Source organism: Perissodus microlepis, chromosome 9, assembly GCF_051167445.1.
Source record: "Perissodus microlepis isolate ML-2025 ecotype Zambia chromosome 9, ASM5116744v1, whole genome shotgun sequence".
NCBI lineage: Eukaryota > Metazoa > Chordata > Actinopteri > Cichliformes > Cichlidae > Perissodus > Perissodus microlepis.
In genome coordinates, this window is record NC_140469.1 from 32,982,763 (window position 1) to 32,998,631 (window position 15,869).

Genomic DNA, 15,869 nt, shown 5'->3' on the forward strand with positions numbered 1-15,869 from the left:
TGTCTCCGGTCAGACGATTCAGAGTATTTCCAAGATCTGACGTGACTTTGTGATGAACCTGATTCGTCACAAGCAGATAAATGTCTGTGTCATCTGTCAGGTGACGCCTCACCTCCTGAACGCATCGTTTTTTTCTCCCCAGGCTGAAGCAGTGTGCCTTCTGTTACCACGGCGACGAGCCTCCTCTGGGCCAGGGCCGGCTGGTGGTGTTCGGCCCGACGCCCGGCTACATCCCGCTCCACATCCTCAATCGCCGCGCCTCCTCCGACCGAGACAACGACTGCCACGACCACTGCTACCGCGGCAGCCAAGCCCCGGCCACGTAAGTGACATCACTTCCTCTTTCCCCTCTCCTTCCAGAGACACCACAGTCACGAGCTAACCATAGACCTGTGTGTGTGTGTGTGTGTGTGCGCGCGCAGGTGCTGCAGTCCAGAACAGTGTGGTGAGTACTCTCCGTTCACTGAAACAGTTCCAACCTGATCGCTGTTGTTGATGTTTGACTGTTCACTGTGTGCTGGTGTTTCAGAGTCTTCCTCAGAGTTCCTTAAGCAGCTTGGACCCATCGGCCTTCCTCATGACATCAACGTCCAATCACTGTTTGACCCCACAGGTACCTCCTCCTCCTCTTCCGCCTCCTGTTCTCTGTGTGTGTGTGTGTGTGTTTTAAACCTCCTCTGTGTGTGCGTGTACAGGTCAGTGCTGTGCTCACCTGCAGTGTGCCACTTGGTCAGAGGGGGTGTGTCGAGGCGAGGGACAATCACTGCTCTACGTGGACAAAGCCATCGACACAGGAAGCACACAGGTGGGTTTTCACGGCGTCTGGTCAGTAGCCCCTCCTCCTTGTGTAGCTCAGGTAGATGAATATTGTGCATCAGCTGAAGCGCTCGGTTCCTGGGTCTGTGAGTCAGACTGAAATAAAAATAGGAGAATACAAAGGTTTACCCACAGTTTCCTCCCTAAACCCCATCTATCTCTCACCTGTCCAGGTGTGCGTGTTCTGCCGGCAGCTCGGAGCTTCGCTGCGTTGTCAGGAGATGGACTGTGGGCGGTGCTACCACTTCCCCTGCGCTGCTGCTGCCGGAGCCCACCTGGACTGGAACCAGAGGCGCACACTGTGTACAAGACACGCACACGCAGGTAAGAGACGCTGACTGAAGCAGGTGTGAGGTTGTGATGTCATAACGTGACGTGATCATGTCTCCTCAGGGTCCTCGCCACCCTGTGCTCTGTGCTCTGGCGGCGGTGAGCTTGGCAGCCTGTTAATGTGCTGTTGTTGTGGTAACCGTTACCATGGCAGCTGCGTGGACCCCTCTGTGGCCCCCTCCCCTTTCTGCCGGGCCGGCTGGCAGTGTCCTCAGTGTCGAGTGTGTCAGAGCTGCAGGTAACACACATGCAGAGTTATTGACTGGGGTGAGCAGGTATTTGAAGATGGAGTAAAGAGGGCGTGTCCTCAATGTGAACCTCCACCTGTGCTCTCTGTGTGTCAGGCTGCAAGGCGATGAAGCTGCGTTGTTGGTGTGTCAGCGCTGCGATAAAGCCTACCACACACACTGTCTCACACCACCTCTGGATCACACGCCGAGCACCGGCTGGAGCTGCAAGGTGAGATAAACACACGCGTACACACACTGCTGTGTGTTGAACTTTGGATGACCCTCACAAACCCCTCCCACCCCTCATCTTCTCCAGAACTGCAGAGTCTGCTGCCGCTGTGGTGTCAGGTCATCAGGCCAGTGGGCCAATCACCTGTTTCTGTGTGAGTCGTGTGACCCAGCATTGCCCTGCCTTCTCTGTGGCCACACCCCCGACCTCTACACACCACAGGAGTGCGTCACCTGTGTCTGCTGCTATAGGTACACGAGCACCATCTGTTTCACTGAGGCTGCTTCACAATAAAATCCCTGAACTGAAGAGAACCAACATGGCTTTTATTGTGAAACAGGAATCCAGTGGTTCTCATATATGAACTTAAGTTACTTTTGTGCCCTCACTGCACGGCCTCTGTGGGCCTCTCTGGGGGGCTGTCTCAAAGGTTTAAAACCACTGGTGGTAGCTTTTATTAAAATATGCTTTTATTTTGACAGTGATGAAGAGAAAACAACAAAACTATTTTGTTTTGCAGGTTTGTCCATGCAGACTGCATCATCCAGGCCGGGGAGGGCAAGGTGGGGTCCGAAGTGTACATCTGCTCCACGTGCAGACCTCAACAGGAGGAGCCAAACCCACACAGTCCCACATTGGCATCAGCTGCCGCCCTTAGCCCCTCACAGACTCCACCCAGTAGCATTCCACAGCCATCGGTCTCAACGTGCACAGAGGCTCCACCGGCCAGTCCTGTTGGTCAACTCGTCCCTGAGGAGCCGCCACAGAGAACAACAAAGTCCCTCAGTGCACCATCACCACCAAGTCTTACGTCATCTCACACCGACTCCCAGGAGCTCCTGAATAATCCACTGTCAGTTCTTCCTCAGTCTACAGGGCTCCAACAGAGTTCTACAACATCTCACCCTGAAGCCAGTGAACCCCAACAGAGTCCTCTATCGTCTCATTCTGAGGGTATGGAGACACAACAGAGTTCTCTGCCAGTTCTCCCTGAGTCCACAGAGCTCCAAGGAAGTTCTGTATCATCTCAGCCTGAAGCCACGCTTCAACAGAGTCCTCCACCAATTCTCCCAAAGTCCACAGAACTCCAAGAAAGTCTTTTATGTCACCCGGTTTCTGCCAAACTCCTAGAAACTCCCAAAGTTCTCCCACAAAGTGGATGGAGCATGGAGTTGGAACAAAGCCCTTCACAATGTCAAACTGATCCCACAGAGCTCCAACAAAGTCCTCCACCATCTCACCCGTATCCTGTGGCAGTCCAGCAAAGTTCCTCACTAGCTCTTACAGAGCTCCCTCCTTCTGCTGAACTCCTTCTGAAGAGTTCTTTACCATCTAGCCCTGTTCTCAAGGACCTCCAGCAAAGTCCTGCATCATCTCCCATTGAGCTCCAACAAAGTTCCTCGCCTACTCCTGTAGAACACCAACAATTTTCTGCACCGTCTCCCAAAGAACTCCCAGACAGTCCTACACCATCGCACCCTTTTTCCACAGAGCTGCAGCAAAGCCCTCCACCATCTCCCAAAGAGCTCCCATCTCAACTTGTTTCCATGGAGCTTCAACCAAATTCCTTACAAATGCTTAAAGAGCTCCAAAATCCTGCACCATCATGGCCTGATTCCACAGAGCTCTGGCAAAGCCCTGCACCATCTCCCACAGAGCTCCAGCAAAATCCTCCACCATCTCCCAAAGAGCTCCAGCAAAATCCTCCACCATCTCCCACAGAGCTCCAACAAAATCCTCCACCATCTCCCACAGAGCTCCAACAAAATCCTCCACCATCTCCCACAGAGCTCCAACAAAATCCTCCACCATCTCCCACAGAGCTCCAACAAAATCCTCCACCATCTCCCACAGAGCTCCAACAAAATCCTCCACCATCTCCCACAGAGCTCCAACAAAATCCTCCACCATCTCCCACAGAGCTCCAACAAAATCCTCCACCATCTCCCACAGAGCTCCAGCAAAATCCTCCACCATCTCCCACAGAGCTCCAGCAAAATCCTCCACCATCTCCCACAGAGCTCCAGCAAAATCCTCCACCATCTCCCACAGAGCTCCAGCAAAATCCTCCACCATCTCCCACAGAGCTCCAGCAAAATCCTCCACCATCTCCCACAGAGCTCCAACAAAATCCTCCACCATCTCCCACAGAGCTCCAGCAAAATCCTCCACCATCTCCCAAAGAGCTCCCACCTCAGCCTATTTCCACGGAGCTTCAACCAAATTCCTTACAAACGCTTGAACTCCGAAGTCCTGCACCATCTGAAAATGCAGAGCTTCAACAAGGTCATCCATCATCTCCCATAGAACAAAGTTCCTCATCACCTTCAGCAGAGCTCCAGCACATTCTTGTGCTGTCTCACACTGATTCCACAGAGCTCCCACAGAATGCACCATTTCCCAAAGAACTCCTGTCAAGTCCTGCACAATCTCACACTGATCCTTTGGCACCTTTAACTGCACATCCCCCACAAAGTCCTCAACCATCTGTCACGGAGCTCCCACAGAGTGCTGTAATTTCCCATCCTGATCCCATGGAGCCCCAACAAAACGTTGTACCTTTGACTGCACCTTCTGTCATAGAACTCGAGCCATCTCCCTCTTGTCACACAGCATCCCATCGTAATCAAGAAGAGCTCCATCCTGATGTGGCAGAGTTTAGAATAAGCTCCTCACCATCTTGCCCTGATCTTGCAGAGGCCCATGAAAGTTACTCAGCATCCCACTTGGATTCCACAGATGACCAGAAAAGCTGGACCCCATTACACCTTCAGCAGAGTCCTGCACAGTCTCACTCTAATCTGGCAGAACTTGAGAAAAGTACTGAGCAGAATTCCACAGAGGGTCAGTTTATGGACACAGAATCTCAGCAGAGTCCAGTACAGGGTGGTCCCACGGCTTGTACCCTTGCACATTTTCTACACAGCCCTTCACCTCACAGTCCTATCAAATCAGGGCTGACTCCTCCCAGGGTGGAGCTGGGGACAGAGGAGGCTCGGCGCAGCCTTCCACCACACAGTCCTGCACAGGACAATGCTATGCAGCTCAGTGGATCACATAATCACAGCCTCACAGCCTCACAGCCTCAGCACAGTGCTCTACAAATGGACTGTAGTCCTGTGCCACATAGTCCTGTGCAAGCTGGCATGAGGAACCCCTCACAGGACACTGAATCTACACTGGACCAGGAGAGCCCTGGATTGAGCAGCCCTACTCTGCAGTATGGGGCTGCACAGGACACGTCTACACTGGACCAGGACCTCTCATCGGCAGCAAGATACGCCTCAGCTCCATGTAGCCCATCGTCACCACCACTCAGACCTAAACGGTGCAGTCTGTCCCAACCTGCCAGCCCTGCTCAGGCTCTCCGGTCTTCACAGCTTAGCTTACATACTTTAGAACTTGCTGCACATTCAACACTCACACAGGAGTCCACCCATGCCACACAACATGACTCCTTGAAACATTGCCCTTTGCAAAAGAGTTCTAGCCCTGATGGCCAAACACTGGAAAATAACCCTCCTCCCCTTAACCCCACCTCTAGCCTGGCCACAGTGCCCCCTGAAAGTAGCACGCTCAGTCCCGGTCATTCCAGTCCCCCTCATGTCCTAGATTTCCAGACACCAGAAAGCCTTTTTCACATTAGCACTTCAGCCAAACACAGTAGCCTAGCTTGCTCACCTTGTGCCGGTGAAATGGAGGAAGCTCCTCCCCCAGCTAGCCTAATTCATCAGAATCTTCACAACACCCCATCGCTCTGCATGGAAGTTGTTGAAGGAGCTAGCCCCACACATAACCAGGCCAGCTCAGCTTGTGCCAGCCCCACTCGTGCTTACCAGATGCCTACAAGCCCAACCATGTGTCTTGAAGGCCACCCTAGCCCTGTGCCAGGGGAGAGTAGCCCATCAGCAGCGCTGGCTGAACCCATCCACCTTGCCTCCTGTCAGGATGAGGAGATGGAGGTAGCTACCATCCAGCCAAGTGATGGTGTTCAGTCAGAACCTAGTCCCAGTCAACCAGACAGTCCTCAGCCTGACCTTGCTTACTCAGAAGCCACCGGTGGCATTGTTTTGTCAGGTCATGAGCATGCTCAGGAGACAGAAAGTCCCCCTGGTCAGTCAAGTCGGCCACATATCCAGATTTCCTTCAGTACTTCACACCTGGCTGCAGTACAGCCGTCAAGCCCTCCACCAGCTTCTGGTAGTTCAAGTCCTCCACACTGTACACTGAGTGATACCGGCTCAGAGAGGAGTCCTGTTCGTGCTGAAACATATCCCTGTTCTGCTAGTGTAGCTGATGTTCACACCAGTCATAGCCCAGTTAGTCCTGCTGGTCAGGCTAGTCCTGCTCATGTAGTAGTAGCTCACTCAGGCCCAGTGCAGACACAAACTTCCTCATTAGCTAGCACAACTCATAGCAGCCCTGCACATGCTGCTTTTGCCAGTGTTAGCCCACCTCGCAGTCCAGCTCCTGACACTGAAAGTAGTACTAGCCTTACTGAGGCATCACTGAGCCCCACTAGTCCTGATGTGGACACAGTTGCTCTTTCCAGTGGGGCTCAGCCTGATATGGGTGCTGATAAACCTGCAGACTGTATCAGACAAACAAGTCCTGCTGCCTCTGTACCCGACGACTCAGCTGCTGTTAGCCCCAGCCAGATTAGTCAGAACCAAGTCAGCCAGTCCCCAGCTGGTACTGCAGTGGTCCCCAAAGAAAACCACCAGTGCACTGCCTCACCAAGCCCCCTCATCCCCACTGATGCTACTTACACTCAGGCCAGTCTGAGTCCTGCTAGCCCTGTCCATGCTAGTCCCACTCAGGATAACACTGCGATGCCTAGCTCAACCTCTCCCAATGAGGCACCTCTTAGTCCCACATGCCCCGCCCCCTCACAGATTAGCCCTTCTCAAACAGTCTCTTTTGACACTCTGCAGGTTCAGCGTAGTCCCTTACACAGCCCAGGTCAAAGTTCTACAGGTGTTCATATGGATCCAGGTTTTAAACAGGTCACCACAAGTCCAGGCTCCGTGAGTCCTGTGCAGGCAGAGCCTGGTCCCGGTCCCCTGAGTCCTGTGCAGGCAGAGCCTGGTCCCGGTCCCTTGAGTCCTGTGCAGGCAGAGCCTGGGGTCAGACCTGCTTCTGCCAGCCCGTTCCACTGTGAAGCCAGTCCTGCTTGTGATTCAGTTAACCCTGCTCCCTCAATAACCAGCCCAAGTCCTGGTCCTGCTAGTCCCGTGAAGCCAGAACAAGGTCCTGGACCTGAAGGGATGTCTGATGGCACCATGGGTAAGTATGAGGGAGAGTGACTCAAAGTTCCCGATTAACACACGATCTGTTCTGAGGATATCTGCTCTTTTTGTTCACCCAGACACACTGAGCACAGAGGAGCAGCAGGAGGAGCAGCCTGAACACACATCACAGGAGAGCCTAGCAGAGGAGAAGCCTGTGGAGAGGAGCGAGGGAGGAGAAGAACAAAACCAGAAGGTTCTGCCCAGTAGCTCCAGCGGTCTTAAAGGTTTGCTTTGCAAACACGGAAACATAACCAATCCAAACTCTTAAATGTTTACATTGACTTCCCTTTTACCCAGGCTGGCTCCGCCCGCTCCATCGTTGTGACTGTAACCAGGAAGATCCTGAACCTGCATCAGTATCTAATGTGTCCATGTTTGTGTCTCTGCAGGAGTCCAGGAGACTCAGTGCCCCGCCTCCCCCATACCCACGCAGCAACCTGTGTCCTTCCCTTTGCCCTCATCACCTCCATCTGTGGGAGCTGGCTCCCTGGAGGCCTCCCCCCATCGTCACTCCCAGCCCACCATTGTAGAGGGCCTCCCACAGGAGGAAAAGCTTCCCGGTGACTTTGGACTTACGGTGGGGCTGAAGGACCAATCGCCTCTTTGTCACATGACATCAGAGTGTGATGGGGGTCAGTCACAGATCCTATATGAACCTGTTGCTTTGGTAACAGAACCCACCGAAGATGAGCACCAATCACAAGCTGAGCCTTCACAGGAGGAGGAGGAGGATCTTTCTGAAAGAGTTCAGCCGTCAGACGGTCAGCCAATCACTGAGGAGCACTCAGACATGGAGGAGGAGCCAGTGAGCCCCGTGCTGGACTTGGACCCCTCTTTAGACAGAGAGGTGATGGAGCTGATGACATCATCGCCTCCCCCGTCCCTCCTGCACCTGTCCTCGCCATCCTCATCGCCGCTCCTGCGCAGAGGGAAGGGTCGCACCCTGAGGCCTCCTCCCTGCTCCCCCCGGCTGTCTGATGACCTCTCCATCCGCCTCAGACAGTCTCCCTTCTCCACTGAGGCCTCCCCAGAGACCTCCCCTGCAAGAGTGCCCATCACGCCGCCGCCGCTCACCCCACCTTTGCCTTCTCTCAGGACTTCCCCCCTAGCTAGAGAGTCTCCACCTCTCTCTAAGGTAAGCGGCAGCCTCCTCCTCTTCCTCGCTCACTCTTGCTCCTCTTCACTTCTCCTTTTGTTCTGTGTGCAACCTCAGGCTCCTCCCACCACTGTGCTCTCCCTCACCCCAAAAATCGGCATGGGGAAGCCTGCCATCTCTAAGAGGAAGTTCTCTCCTGGCAGAGCCCGGGTGAAACAGGTTGGTGACCTTTGACGTGTGTGTGTGTTTCCTTTACATATCGATTGTTAAAAAGAAAAAGCTGGAGGTGAAATTCAACAAACCTTGCACCTCTTGTCTCTAACAAGCTCCTCCTACTGAGTGACACATTATAGTCAAGTTCTGTAGCCAGTTAGACGACACAGGAGCGCTCTCAACGCTGCTGCTTTTTATTCCTGCCTCCATCAGCTCGCACCTCCAAGGGCGTGATGAGAAGCAGGTTACCATCAGTGTGCTTCATACTCATCCTCATCCTCACCTGTCAGCCCGGCAGGGCATGCCCGACACACGCCCTCACACAGACGTGCACACATTCACACACGTGTCATTGATCGCGGCGTGTTTGTTCTGTGCACATCGAGGTTGTTCGATCAGCGCGTTGGCTGCCGTCAATACCCAGTGTGTGTGGTTGCCATGGTAACATTGTGTCGTCATGAGTTCTTTTTTCATTTTGTGGCCGTTACATTTATGTTACTGCATTTTGTCCCCACCTCCCCCTCTCTTCTTCTCCTCCTCCTCCTCCCTCTCATTCAGGGCACGTGTTGGAGTAGTCGCAGGGCGGTCAGCCCCCTCTCGTCCTCCCAGGATTCCACGGGGGAGGGAGGGTGGGACCCTAAGCCCCGCCTGCAGGACTCCCCGCTGTGGAGCATGAGAGTGGTAAAAAAGTGCACCCTAACTGTCACCGGCTGTGACTAACAGCAGCTTACTAACGCTGTCTCTGCTGTGGGTGTGGGAAACGAGCGCACGCTGTGCTGCCTGTGTGCGTGTGAGAGAATGTGTGCTTCCACCCTGCTGGGCTGCAAAGGTCTCCAATCAAACGCGCCTGCGGGTCTGATCATTCTGTCATGTTTGTTTTCCGTGACGTCCTCAGGAAGTGAATCCTCAGAAGGACGCCATGGCGGCTGCAGCTGCTTTTAACACACAATTGTGTCACTTTTTCCCGCCATTTTAATGTGGCCGTACTGTGCGAGTGGCGGCACCTTTAGCGGCGGGTGTAAATACAAGTGACTAACACAGAGGCTATACTGGCGCCGTGAGGAGTAACGCCAGCGTGACTAAATTGAGTGTGGGGTGTTCGGGGACTAATGGAACAGCTCTGATTCCTTGGAAGTTTTGAAATTGATCTTACCAGTGTTTCCATGGTGACAGCTTTGTGACATCATGGATTTCCTCCTAATTCTCCTCCTTCCTCCACCCGCCTGTCTCCTCTCCTCAGGGTCGTGGTTCCGGGTTCCCGGGCAGGAGGAGGTCCAGAGGAGGCGGCATCGGAGGAAGAGGGGGGAGAGGAAGAAGCCGACTGAAGACTCAGGACAGCGTGACTGTGTCACCGGGAGTAAGGGCACACCTGCACACTGATATGTCCATGATAAATGACCACAGATTACTGATTACCTGTGTGTGTGTGTGTGTGTGTGTGTGTGTGTGTGTGTGCGTGCGTGTCAGGCTGCGTATGTCGAGGCGTTCACAGCAAAGGAGGACGAGGAGAACTCGATGCACAACACTGTGGTGATGTTCTCCACGTCGGACCACTTCACCCTCAGACAGGTGTGCTCACCTGTGTGTGACATCACTTGTGTAAGCAGTGATCATGTGACATGCAGCAGTTAACCCGTGTGTGTGTGTGTGTGTGTGCAGGACATGTGTGTGGTGTGTGGCAGTTTCGGGCAGGGCGCTGAAGGTCGGCTGTTGGCGTGCTCTCAGTGTGGACAGTGTTACCATCCTTACTGCGTCAACGTAAAGGTCAGTACTCGCCTACCTGTAATCTGATTACTTCCTGCCCCCTGGCTCACTGTTTGAGTGTGCTGTCTGCAGATCACTCGGGTGATTCTGACCAAAGGGTGGCGCTGTTTGGAGTGCACGGTGTGCGAAGCATGCGGTGAGGCCAGCGACCCTGGGCGACTGTTGCTATGTGATGACTGCGATATCAGTTACCATACCTACTGCCTGGACCCGCCCCTCCTCACGGTGCCTAAAGGAGCCTGGAAGTGCAAATGGTGGGTCTACCTGTCGCTCACCTGTGTGTACGAGGAGGCGTCTGTCAGATCATCTGATCAGCCCTCCCTCATGACTAAACGTGTCTCCTCATGTGAGTGAGACGATATCACCATAGCAACCAAGAAACACATTGGCTGAGAGCGTTTCCTCATGTTTGATGTCACATGACAGGACACGAGGTTCCACCAACCCTCAGCCTGTCAGAGCTCAGACTCTAATCACATGACGTATAACACGAAAGGTAAGAGCTGACGGGTGCTGGTTGCTCTCTCCTCAGGTGTGTGTGGTGTGTGCAGTGTGGCTCCGCCTCCCCCGGGCTGCGCTGCGAATGGCAGAGTAACTATAGCCTGTGCGGGCCGTGCTGCAGCCTAAGCCACTGTCCCGTCTGCCAGCGAGCGTACCTGCAGGACGACCTCATCCTGCAGTGCCAGCAGTGCGACAGGTAACACCCGCTCAGGTGTGGGGCCTCGGCGGGTTCGTCGGTCAGGCCCGGGGTCACCATCGGCTAATGTGTGTGTGTGTGTCTGTGTGCATGCAGGTGGGTCCACGCTATGTGTCAGGGTCTGACCACTGAGGAGGATGTGGAGGCCGCTGCTGACGAAGGATTTGACTGTTCACTGTGCAGGACGCACGGACGCAGCCCCTACGGTGAACACACACACACACACGAACACACACACACACACACACACACACACACACACACACACAGTGGCTTGCAAAAGTATTCGGCCCCCTTGAACTTTCCCACATTTTGTCACATTACAGCCACAAACATGAATCAATGTTATTGGAATTCCACGTGAAAGACCAACACAAAGTGGTGCACACGTGAGAAGTGGAACCAAAATCATACATGATTCCAAACATTTTTTACAAATAAATAACTGCAAAGTGAGGTGTGCGTAATTATTCAGCCCCCTGAGTCGATACTTTGTAGAACCACCTTTTGCTGCAGTTCCAGCTGCCAGTCTTTTAGGGTCTGTCTCTACCAGCTTTGCACATCTACAGACTGAAATCTTTGCCCATTCTTCTTTGCAAAACAGCTCCAGCTCAGTCAGATTAGCTGGACAGCGTTTGTGAACAGCAGTTTTCAGATCTTGCCACAGATTCTCGATTGGATTTAGATCCGGACTTTGACTGGGGGCACAAAGACATACTTTTCTTTCTTATTCTCATTTAAAATGTCGAGCTTTTACTAAATATTTATCTGAATCTTACAACCAAAGTTTTAATCTGATGTAAAATGTATAGAAGTCCATTACTGTATATAGTAACTGTTAAGTCTAATATACCCTAGTAAGCTGTAGTACTTTTTCCTTTGGGAACCATCTGTGCAGTCTGCAATTCTGTTGAAGAAAGATGTTGAATCTATTTAATTATTGTAGAAAAATAATTGATTTCTGTGCAATTTTTTTTACACCTGCATTAAATTAAAGTTGATTACGTCGATTAAGCATCATGAGGTGGAGGGTGGGGGGTTCCCTATTTTATTTCTTTTTTTTTTTTTTTTTTGCTGGGAGTTGGCAACCCTATTAGTTAGGTTGTTTAATATTTCTAGTAAGTACTCTTTAAAATAGCAGAATAGGGAGGATGGTGCAGGTTTAAATTTATTAAACTTAAGTATGAACTTACACAAAATGCAGCAAGATATTAAAAAACAGTTTTATTGATAAAACCGATACACTGTATACTATATCGGATTCATATCAGTATCAGCAGATATCCAAATGTATGGTATCGGACATAAAAAAGTGGTATCGTGCCATCTCTAACACACACACACACACACACTTGTTGTGAAGCTTGAGGCTGACGTGTGTGTCTGTTTCAGGGAGGACGGAGTCGTTGGCGCCCTTCATGGCTCAGATCGTCTCCAGGATCAGGGAACCCGGTCAGTGCCCCACTCTGTGGTAGTCAAGCAACGGCCCGTGGTTCTAATCCAAGCCCCCCCACGCCTCCACTGGAGGCTCAGATTGTCCTCTGATAAGAAACGACCACTGAGGTGGATCCAGGGTCGCGTCGTAGTCCTGATGGTCTCTTGTCTGTGCAGATATTCACTCTGTAGACACTAGGGGGCGATCCAAACAGCCTCCCTCGTGGGAGCTTTCTTCTTGTGTCAAACATACGGCTTGGGGGCTAGAAGCGGCCCTCCTAGGGTCGAGTCCGGCCCTGTGGATGGCAGTAAAGCTCACGTATGAACCTTTCATTGATGTTAGTGTCTCCGAGCTCTGAGGGAACCTGATGTGATGATGTCAGTTTCTGGTTTGTTTCATGTCTCCAAACATCCAAAGCATTGATTTTTCTCCCATCTGAAACAAACTGAAGCAGCTTAAAATGCAGCTCATCACACATGAGTGAAGTGGATCACACTGGGGGTCCTGGGATGGGCAAATAACGTGCAGGAGGTCATGAAAGTTTGGTGTTTTCTGATCAAAGCGGTCAGACGGCGGTCGTTCGTGCTCCTGGAGAACGTTTCCGTCTGAGCGCTTTGATCCAAGCAAAGCTGTTTGATGAAGTGAAAATCGTGTCTGTTTGCAGACTCAAAGACGTACACTCAGGACGGGGTCTGCCTGACCGAGTCGGGCCTGTCTCACCTGCAGTCTCTGGTCGAACCTCTGACGTCCCCGCGCAGGTGGCGCAGGTAAGGCCGCCGCCCTCTCGTGCTGCGCCGTCAGGTCGATGTGGGCGGGCGTGACGCTCTGCTTCCTGTCTGCAGGTGTAAACCCAAACTGAAGCTGAGGATCATCAACCAGAACAGCGTGTCCGTCCTGCAGACCCCAGCGGACGCCGAGCTGGACCACGGCAGAGGTCAGTCGCGCTCACCGTTACGCTCGCTCAGGTGTGGAGTTTCTCACCTGAACGTGTGACCTGCATGGATTCATTTTGCAGGCTGAAGCGTGTTTTAGCCACGAGCAAGTTCGTGTTGTGCTCGAGGTCACGCCAAGTTCGCTGGACCGCTGACCTTTGACCCAGCTGAGCTGCCTTCAGGTTCATGTTTCTTCTCTGACGTTACAGCATCAGATCAAAGGAGGTCATTCAGTCTTTTCAGAGGCTCTTATTTTGAAAGTGATTCTGTCTGACTTCCTGTTCTCATTGGGGTTTTTTGGGGGGTTTTTTATTAGTAAAATTAACATACAAACAAAATGCACCATATATTACACATTCAGAGAATAAACATTCCTTACATATTAGCAACTTTCATACATAGGAAAAAGAAAATATAAAGATGGGGTCACATAATTTAACAGATTAACTCACTAAATCAAAATCTTCCACAAAGGAAACAAAAAAGCAGCCTTTTTCTTTTTAACTAAAGAAGGTTTAAGTCGTTTTTCCAGTAAGCCAGTGTTGGTTTGGTCTTAAAAAAACAACATTTATGTATAAATTGCTTGCACAAGATTAATAACACATTAACACCATAATTAGCTTTCTTTTCTTTCAAAAACACTCCAAACATTATCATATTTAAGGTAAATGGGGTAATTTGAATCCCACTGGAATAAAGCCAGGTATGAAAATCCAACCAAAATATTTGTATAAAATTGCACAGAAAGAATAGATGGTCCAAATCCTCCTCTTCTGTTTCACAAAATACACAATTACCCGTTTCTATTCTGAATCTATCACCAAGGAGTCTACTTGTCGGGTAAATTTCATTCAAAATTTTAAATTGGACTTCTTTCCCTTTAGGAGGGATAAGGAAGGTGATATAATCAGTTCTTATTCTTTCAATTTCTTCCCTTTGGAAATCTTTTAATATGTAATTACAAGTAAATTTGGAGAATAAAGACTCCTTAATGAAGATCTTAGAAACTTATTATTGCATTTAACATCACAAAACTGAATACCATCTATATATAATTGCCTTAACTTGGGGGAGATGTCAGAATATATTGTATCATTTACAACTATGTCTTTAAGTGACAATGGAATTTTATAACCCGATTAAATTTACTTTTAGAACATTGGATATTGTCTGTGAAGGTTCTCAGTCATCCAGGTCATCGTAGTCAAAGGAGCTTGCAAAGAAAAGCGTCTGGACTTCTTTAAGTTACTTGAAGACGTTTCACCTCTCATCCGAGAAGCTTCTTCAGTTCTGAACTGAAGAAGCTTCTCGGATGAGAGGTGAAACGAAGTCCAGACGCTTTTCTTTGCAAGCTCCTTTGACAACATTGGATATTAAACTTATGGCAAAAATCTTGATGTCCTAGAACATGTCCTTCCTCATCTACAAAATGGGCAATTGCCCAAACACCTTTTGATAACCAATCTTGAATAAAAATAGATTTTCTGTTCATCAGTATATATCTATTGTTCCAAATTGTACTAAGTACTAAATGCTGAGCTCCTCAGACCGCGAACAAGTTTCCACTATTTCAGCTTTTTGTCATTTTTAGTTCTCCTGTCTTTCCTCAACTTTGCGTCCATCAATGAAGGCATGTGGACCACGAAAGTAGGCTCGCTTACCCGCACGTCTTGCCTCCTCCACCAGAGGCCATAGGCGCTGTCGATCTTGTATGTCCTCCTGCGGCAACATCTCTGCGAAGCTGATGCCTTCTTGCTTGCAGGTTGAATAATCTTTGGTGTGCCTCCACAATTCTTCTTTAATTCGCCTTTGTGTGAGTAGAATAATGATGTTTCTGTTTCTGCCATCAACTCGTTTCCCTAAGCAGGGCTCTAGACTAACTTTTTGACATGGGTGCACCGGTACGCCTAACTTTAAAAATTTAGGCGTACTGGCACAAAAGTTTGGCGCACTCAAATTTTTCAACCGCATCGCTTAACACCGCAGCTTTACATGTGCACTTTCTTTAGGAGGGGGAGTCCATACAGACAATATTCATTTCTAAATGATTAACTAACATTCTTGTGCTTAAAGTGCTTTGTCAATATTGTAGAAAATGTTAAACTTCATCATCATCTCGGCTCCTCTGACGACCTGTTTGCTGTTGCATGCTGCTGAAAGGCAGTGGGGAGAGGGGACACTTGGGCAGTGCATTTATTAAAGCATATAATGTGTTTCCTGGATACACTGCTGCTTTTTCAGCGTTCAAAGGTTGATGGCACCATGTCAGAGCTGGCTATGAATTTCAGACGGATCAGGCCTTAACTTAACAAAAAAGTTATCAATAGTTCTTTTCATCTTCTCTCATTACCCACAGCTACATCCACTTCTCTCAGGCCCAGGCTGCTCACTAGGGCTGGGCATCATCACTGATTTCTATAATCCATTCGATTCAGGTTCTCAAAGTCCTGATTTGATTCAATTTAGCCTCAGACAGTCAGAAATATTATAATTCTGATCATTTATCAGTACTGATACATGTGAGACTTCATCAGCATTGTGAACATCACAGCAGATGCCTTTGTGTGAAAGTAACTGAGAATAAAACACAGAAAAACATGAAGGAGATTTTCCTGGTCTGGCTTTTTATAGCAGATAACCTTAAAAATATTCTGCAATTTTTCATAATTTTAAGAAGTTTAAATTTCTTCAGTATTGAACAGCAGAAACTAGGCTTTCTTGTCCGAGGTCATTTAAGTGAAAAAAGAAAAAGGCAGCGCTGTAAACAACGGTAGACTGGTGGGTAATAAGCCAATGAATAATGCAGAAAACAGAGATTTGAGACGGGAAACTGTTC

The 15,869-nt window shown here is 50.1% G+C and overlaps 1 protein-coding gene across 10 annotated transcripts in view; it reads left to right on the forward strand.

Annotated features, from left to right (window-relative positions):
* kmt2ca (lysine (K)-specific methyltransferase 2Ca) overlaps positions 1-15,869 on the forward strand; it is a 48,315-nt gene that overhangs the window by 7,198 nt on the left and 25,248 nt on the right. For 9 of the 10 annotated variants that reach the window (XM_084940236.1, XM_084940234.1, XM_084940237.1 and 6 more), the window contains exons 5-26: positions 143-322; positions 423-445; positions 530-613; positions 696-805; positions 990-1,140; positions 1,210-1,384; positions 1,491-1,605; positions 1,693-1,856; positions 2,126-6,891; positions 6,974-7,120; positions 7,286-8,031; positions 8,110-8,211; positions 8,764-8,886; positions 9,446-9,562; positions 9,673-9,774; positions 9,865-9,969; positions 10,042-10,223; positions 10,502-10,666; positions 10,763-10,872; positions 12,059-12,118; positions 12,766-12,868; positions 12,944-13,035. In XM_084940236.1, coding sequence (XP_084796362.1) covers positions 143-322; positions 423-445; positions 530-613; positions 696-805; positions 990-1,140; positions 1,210-1,384; positions 1,491-1,605; positions 1,693-1,856; positions 2,126-6,891; positions 6,974-7,120; positions 7,286-8,031; positions 8,110-8,211; positions 8,764-8,886; positions 9,446-9,562; positions 9,673-9,774; positions 9,865-9,969; positions 10,042-10,223; positions 10,502-10,666; positions 10,763-10,872; positions 12,059-12,118; positions 12,766-12,868; positions 12,944-13,035 — 7,922 coding nt within the window. The remainder of the gene's footprint in view (positions 1-142; positions 323-422; positions 446-529; positions 614-695; positions 806-989; positions 1,141-1,209; positions 1,385-1,490; positions 1,606-1,692; positions 1,857-2,125; positions 6,892-6,973; positions 7,121-7,285; positions 8,032-8,109; positions 8,212-8,763; positions 8,887-9,445; positions 9,563-9,672; positions 9,775-9,864; positions 9,970-10,041; positions 10,224-10,501; positions 10,667-10,762; positions 10,873-12,058; positions 12,119-12,765; positions 12,869-12,943; positions 13,036-15,869) is intronic. The other variant, XM_084940244.1, reaches the window with a different exon arrangement.